Source organism: Sminthopsis crassicaudata, chromosome 2, assembly GCF_048593235.1.
Source record: "Sminthopsis crassicaudata isolate SCR6 chromosome 2, ASM4859323v1, whole genome shotgun sequence".
NCBI lineage: Eukaryota > Metazoa > Chordata > Mammalia > Dasyuromorphia > Dasyuridae > Sminthopsis > Sminthopsis crassicaudata.
Window position 1 is genome coordinate 231,495,858 of NC_133618.1, and position 7,203 is coordinate 231,503,060.

A 7,203-nucleotide genomic window follows, 5' to 3' on the forward strand; every position below is an offset into this window, starting at 1 on the left:
CCAGTTCACTGTCCCTCAGACTGTTGGAGGGCCCGACTATAGTAAAAACAAAAACTCACACTCTGTCTCCGCCCCTTAGCCCATTTGCCATAACCCTGCCCGCTGCATGCCCTGGTGTAGTTTGAGAACCCCTGTTTAAGGGAAGAGGAATTTCAAGTGTTAATAATGCAAAGACAAAAACTGAGTAGAATTTTTAAATAAAATCATGAGTTGAAATCCAGAAAAATAAATTAGGAATTGGAAGTTATGGTTCTAATATCATAATAATGAGCCTCTTTAGAGTCTTAAAAGTCTTCACTGGGTATTAATTAAAAGAATTGAATGAAAACAAAGGTCCGGGAGGGTGAGGGATTGGTTATATTCTAGGGTTTGAAGTGAGGAATGAGAAGAGACAGTAAAAGCACGACATTACGGTTTTGGACACTAATTTGGTTTTGCTTATCTTTGCTTATTACAAGGATCTTTTTTCTCTTTTTTAAATTTAGGAAGGGAAGGGGATTTAGTAGTGATACAAAAAGAGGGGGCACTGTAACATTTTTTAAATGCACAGAATAGAAAGTTCATTTGAAAAGAATGACTAATAGAGGAGAGTTTTTAAATTATGCACTTTTTAAAAGTGACATGCGATGGAAATGTATAATTTCTCATAGATGCACTTTTTATGTTCTGCCACGTGCGTACAGAAATGCTCTTCTGGGGGGTATTTAAGTTCGGGATATAAAACATTAACAATAAAACACAGGTTGTGGTAGCCTCCCCGGGAAATTTATTTGGAAACGAACCGTGTGGAACTACCCCAGAACCTTCTACCCAACCATGGACCGCTTCCTCCCTCTGAGGCGTATCTCATCCAGCTTCTTCAGCACCGGGCCTGACTTTTTGGATTCCGACGAGTAGCTTTTCAGCAGGTCCTGGTACAGCGTCTCAGTGCTGGGATGGGTGCTGAGGAAGGCCTTTTCTAGAACGTACAAGTCTACGCCCTTGTCCTCGGGAAGCGCAGAAATGAAGCTGAGCCCAAAGTCGATGAGGACCAGGCTTAGCTGCTCAGCAGGCGCTTTCAGCAGCATGTTTGAGGTGGTGAGGTCCCCGTGAATGACATCCTCGTCGTGCATCTGGGCCAGGACCTTCCCGATCTTTCTCGCTAAGAGGGAGAGTTTTTCGGGATCCGTCTCAGTGGCCTGAATTGACTGAATATAGTCCCTGACGGTCACCGACCCTTCAATGTCCTCCAGGTATAAGCAATTAGAGGCATAGTCCACAAAGAAGACCACCGGGGCTAATATCCCTGTGGGGAAGGCAGAAAGAGGCAGTTTTATTAAATTAAACACCTACATTAAATATATTTTAATGCGATTTCGGGGAGAGGCCTGGGTTTGTATCTTATCTACACTTATCAGAAAGAGTCCCCGCGGTCAGGGTCCGAGCAGACGGACGTCCTTCTCTCGGGGCACAGATGCCGCGGCCCCGCCCTCCGGGGGCTCTCCCTCAGAGCCCGAAACAGGGCCAGGCCGGGCTCTGGTGGGGCTTCCCCCGCAGGGAAGGGCCGCTGCAGTCTTTATTTCACTGAGGGGGGCGCAGAAGAACATGCGCGCACTGAGGGCGGGGGCGCTGGCCCGGACCCTCTCCCCAGCTTTCAGACGCGGGTAACTAGTTTTTACTAGCACGTGCGTCTTAGTTTTCCTCCCGAAGGAGAGCGGCGGAGCAGCGGCGTACTCTTAGCCCCGCCCCAAAATTCGGTTTCCTCCCCCACTTCGCGCTTGCTCTTTCTTAGGCGGGTAAGTCTTCCTCCTTAGAAGGAAGCTCCGGAAGGGTAGGGGCGAACAAACCCCCAAGCCTAGGAAAGATCCCTACTGGCGCGCACGAGGCGCCGCAAGACTGCCCCGCCCACCCTCTGCGCGCGCGCGTACTCTCGCGCTCACCCGCGCGGCGGCAACGCAGCAGGGCGCGAGCCTCCTGCACCGTGCGCCGGCGGCTCAGCCGCGTGTCCAAGGCCGGGTGCCGATAGCGCTTCGGGAAGCGCTCCTTGATCACCGCCGGGCGGCCCAGGAAGTGGCCGCGGTAGACGCGCGCCTCCGCCCCCTGCTTCACCAGCTCCAGGCCGCGCAGGAAGTCTCTGCTCCGCTCCCGCTCCCGTTCCAGCTTCCGCTCCTGTTCTTGGGGCGCGGCCGTCTCCGCCGTCCCATTCTCCGCCTTAGCGGCGGTTGCCATCTTGCCCGCCTCTGAACTGCGGCTTCTTGGAATTCTTCGGCTCTTTTCGGAAGTCCTCGGTGATTGGTCCTCCCCGCTTCGGAACGCTTCTGCTTTTTCCGGAAGCTCCGCCCCCTCCCCCTCGGAATTCTCTCTGGCCCAGAGATCTAGAGTCGGGAGTTCTCCCAGTCCCGGTCCTAGCTTTGTTCTCTTTGAGGCGGGGGAGGGGCCGGAGGGAGAGAGAATTGGAATCCAAACGTTTTTTAAATGAAAGTGTTAAAGTAACTCTTAAAAAGTTTAGTGACCTGCCTCCCGGTCTTGCCCCTTTAACTGTGACCTCTGACGGCAGGGTCTGTCTTTTGCCTTACCTTGTATCTACAACGAACGGCGCTTAATAAATGCTTGTTGACCCACACAAGTGCCAGATCTGGCGGCTCAAACTCATTCCCTAAAATTCCAAGTCCTATGAATGAATGAAAAAAATAAACATTAAGACTTATTTTAAGGTCTCACATTAAGACTTACATTACGGTTTTTCAAAACATACGTGGACAATTCTTCTCCGTTAGCCCCTGCAAATCCTCGTGTTCTTGTATTTCTAATCGCTGCTCAGCAAATAGGCGGCGAATGAGGCCTGGAGCGAATTGTTCGGGCTCTCTCCAGGTAGAGCTCTTGGTTCCCGCCTTGGTCACAACTCCTCCCTCCTCCCCAGACCTGAGAGGTAAACTATCCTCTTCTCCTAATTTGTTTGTAAAACCGCACAAGATGAGTTTTGTGATGAAAAGGTGTGTGGTTCAGGGAATGAAAAGTGTTTTCTGCTAACTGCTCTCTAAAAGTTCACTAGGGAAGACCGTGCACAAAGGAGACCGTGCGTATTCTTGGGGGGTTGTACAGGCCACTGACGGAGTCTGAGCCCCCACTTTTCAGAAAAGCAAACATGCCCCCAAATTTACAGGGGTCAGACTAGACAGCTAGTGAATATCTGAGATGGGATCTGAGCCCCTTTTAGTCTCCATGAACACTTCCTTACAACTTTTTATTTAACCTTCAGTACCTTCTACTTTGGGGAAAGGAGAGGAGGGACCGCTCGGGAGAGTGAGCCCATTCGGAAGTAGATGACGCGCGTTTGTGGGGGTGCTAAAAGTCCTCGCTGGTGTTGAGCACATGAGTGGGACCAACCTGGAAGAAAGGCAGAGTTGGTGGAAAGCTAAGGATTGCTGCTGATGGGAGTTAAGACAAGGCAGCATGGGAGATAAAGGAAGGGGGACGCTGAATAGTTAAACTGATTAACTCTAGGTGGGGTCAGGACTGGGGAGAGCCTTTACTGCGGGTGTGGCCTGGAGACGTTAACCCTTTCAGAAGTCACCGCGTCCCTCTCCTCCCACGCCCTCCCCAGAGCCGCGGAAATTTACCGGCAGAATAGGGAGGGACCAAGGGCCCGAAGAACAAGTTTAGGAGGCAATCGTTCATTCCATAAGCGTCTGGCACTGTACTAGGTATTGGCAATTCCAAAAAAGGGCAAAATCCCACGTGGGCCCTCAAGGAGCCCACTTTCGAATGGGAAAGGCAATATGCAGTAACTATATACAATCAGAATATAGACTGGATAAATGTGGAATAATGAGCAGAGGAGAGTGGTAGGCAAGGGGACTCTGGAAAGGCTTCCTGTGGAAGGACCTGAAGAAGCCAAAAGGGAGAGCATTCTGGGTGTGCAGATTACTCCTCTGGTTAGAGGGATTGAAGAGGCCAGGGTCATAAGAGGATGCCCGGGGATTGTAAAGTGTAAGAACTGGTAGAGACAGGAAATGTTTTAAAGGTAAAGTCTTCAGGCCTTACAAGAGATTGGAGGGGGGGTTGGGGGTGAGAAAGAACGAAAAGCTGAGGATGAGACTAAACAGACTGAGGCAATGGCAGAAGGAAAGAAGGAACTGGACACTGATCAGAGAAAGGAATTTCATGGTTCATAGCTAGGAGTGATGGTAGGTTTCTCTGTGATAGACTTAACTGGAATGGAAATAAAGCCCAATGTATACATATATTGTATTTATACTTTAACGTATTGAACATGTATTGGACAACCTGACATGGGGGGGAGGGGAAAAATTAGAACAAAAGGTTTGGCAATTGTCAATGTTGTAAAGTTACCCATGCATATATGTGGTAAATAAAAACTATTAAAAAAAATAAAGTCCATAGGAATTAAGGAGATAGGTGAACTGGGAGACCGGAGTGCTTGGGGAGACGATGCTGGCTACATTGAAGCCCACCCCTACCTCACTCCCACCTTCCAAGCATGGGAGCAGGAGTCCAGGGGCAGACTGAATTGTGAGTCAGGCTTAAAATTCTAAGAAAGGAAGGAAAGGGACTTGGAGGCCAAAATTGGATATGGACAAAGTGATATAAATGAATGGACTGAACCTCAAAGGCAGAGAGGATGCTCGATGCTGCTAGCAAATAGGATGAATAGAAATTCCGTGAGGATTTCATTATTTCATCTTTGTCCTTAGCACCTCCAGCTATATCTGGCAGGAATTAGACATGTCCCAAATTCTTGTCGATTGATTGATCTATTGATTAATAATGGCCACGGGGAACCAGGAATACACTTGCTTCTCCTGATCAGTGTGCTGGGAAACACAAGATGTGGAACAACTCACTTTGGAGAAAGCCCTATCCCACCAAATCCGGAAAGATAATGAAAAGAGAGAATGAAGAGAAGGTTTGGTGGTGAAGTGGGTTTTCCAAAGGGCCAATAGAAAAGGCAGGCAAAAGACAGAAGAGGTTGGGGAATGATCGATCTGATCTTTATGCCAGAGGCATCAGGGGAGGGATGGTTTTCTTTGCTTTTAGTAAAACAGTGGGATTATCTCTAAAGTCCCAGCTTCAAATCCTGTACTTCTACTGACTTCCCACATCCATTCTTGCTGTAACTTCCCTTTCACTGTCCAGTCACTCCTCAAAACCCTGGAATCTCAGAGGGGAGAAGGACAAGAATGGTTTAAAATTGCCCCTGGAAAGTCATTTTGCCTTGCTGGGTCTCAGTTTCCTTCTCTGTAAAATGAAGTCATTGTACTCATAATCTATATAGCTTTGAAGAGGCAGCAGCGAATCAATGATTTTTTGTTTGGTTTTTGCATGGTTTTTGGAGGCAATTGGGAATGTGACTTGCTTAGAGCTACACAGCTAATAAGTGTTAAGTGCATTTGAACTCAGGTTTTCCTGAGTCCAAGACCGGTGCTCCATCCACTGTGACATCTAGCTGCTCTGATTTTTAAATGAACAATAAAAGCTCGCATTTCCTTGATTCTTCACAAAGCACGGGACTTACAGTCACCTTCTAAAGGAGGTAGGGCAGGCATCCCATTTTACAGAGGGCTCCAAGAAAAAAAGCCAGTCACTGGCTGTGGTCTGATCTGAACCCAGGTGTTCCCAATTCAGGTACAACCCTTCCGCCAATCGGTAAGGTGTTTCTGGTTCTCACCTACCCATCCATTTTATACAGCTAGAAATGAAAGGGGAAAGGAATAATAACACCCCCTATTGTTGTTTATCCTTCATTCTCAAAGAGGACCATGACATTAGGGAAGTGATGCAATGGCATGCAAGTGAGTTGGATTTAAATGAAGGCAGGCTGTGCAAGGTCACCTGCCACACTTTCCCCTCTAAAGCCATCTCAATTCAGTGGCCAAATAGAGATCAGGATGATAGACCTCAGTTTGATTAAAGCAATGTCCAATTAGTGATTAAGGCCAGGGAAGAAATGAGGAAGAGACTAGCCTCTTTTACCAACTCCAAAAAAGAAAAAAAGAAAAAAGAAAAAAAAATATATGTGTGTGTGTGTGTGTGTGTGTGTGTGTGTACATATACATACACACATATCCATCAAGGAAGGGGAGACCCTTAGGATTTCTGGCCAAAACAGAAAACAGTTGATATTTACATTCACTCTGAGCCAATTAGAGCTCAAACTTAATGAGGTGAAGGATGTACCCACCCTGGATGACCCAGCCAACTCCACAAATGCCTAACAACAGAGCTGTCTGCTATTGCTGTCTTAATAAAATACAAATTCTTGATCATTTTCTCCCTCAAAACAAGTAAAGCCTATTTCACAGCAACCATCCCTCCATTATTTAGCTTTCAAATTGATTATTCAATTAACATAATTATTGGTATTATTGTTATAACCATCTCCAGAGTTACCAATCCTTTGGGGACACCTGCCTAATTAAGTCCCTTTGACAATCTGTTTTTGAATTCCATCCTAATAAGACTATATAGTCTTATATACCATCTACCAGTTTCCTTATTCTAATATTATATTCATTCTATTATCGTTCCGTTGAAGGATAACTGGAGAATAACAATACTCTAGTTTGTGAAGCTTTTTGAATATAAAGCATTTCTCATACATTTTTCTCTTTTCACACCTCAGAGAAGGTGCCAAAGGCAGGGATTATTTTCATGCATTTTATAGATGAGAAAACTAATGCCCAGCTATAGGAGATGACTCACGGTCATCAACCAGTAAGTGGTAGAGTGGGGACTCAAACCCAGGATTCTGGCCTCTCAGTTCACTGATTTTTTCCACTTAGACCTTGTCCCCATTTGCTTTTTCCCCCTGCATTTAATTTTTAAAAATATTACTGCTATCCTTTGGGCTTTTATTTTTACTTTCATTTCCAAACATTTCTTTCCCTCCTCAAGGAGAGAGTCATCCCTTCTAAGAAAAGAAGTGAAAAAAAAATTAATTCAACAAAAGTAACCCAGTACCTTAACCAAATCTGACAATATGTGTAATTCTGAGTAATATTTTATAAACTCTGTTTAGAGGCCTGTCATAATGTGAAAGAGAAACAATTATTAATTATCCATTGCATGCCAGGAATTGTGCTAAGTATTCTTTACAGCTATTATCTTAGACAATCCTGGGAACAAATTTCCCAACCTTAGGAAGTACATGTTGTTATAATTCCTCTTATACAATTGAGGACACTGAGGTCTCAGAAGTTAAAT

The 7,203-nt window shown here is 46.0% G+C and overlaps 1 protein-coding gene across 1 annotated transcript; it reads right to left on the reverse strand.

Moving 5' to 3' along the window:
- Positions 1–743: 743 nt before the first annotated feature.
- Positions 744–2,373, reverse strand: TP53RK (TP53 regulating kinase). Its single transcript, XM_074288539.1, has 2 exons — positions 1,920–2,373; positions 744–1,285 (listed from the first exon to the last, which is right to left on the reverse strand). Exons 1-2 carry the CDS (start codon positions 2,206–2,208, stop codon positions 807–809), a joined length of 768 nt encoding a protein of 255 aa, XP_074144640.1. The 5' UTR covers positions 2,209–2,373; the 3' UTR covers positions 744–806.
- Positions 2,374–7,203: the final 4,830 nt, after the last annotated feature.

Bases quoted from the DNA above. Each gene is read 5' to 3' on its own strand.
- TP53RK (XM_074288539.1), bottom strand. From the start codon at position 2,208: ATGGCAACCGCCGCTAAGGCGGAGAATGGGACGGCGGAGACGGCCGCG. The intron at 1,286-1,919 runs GTGAGCGCGAGA...CCTTCCCCACAG, and splicing joins GCTGCGTTGCCGCCGCGCGG to GGATATTAGCCCCGGTGGTC.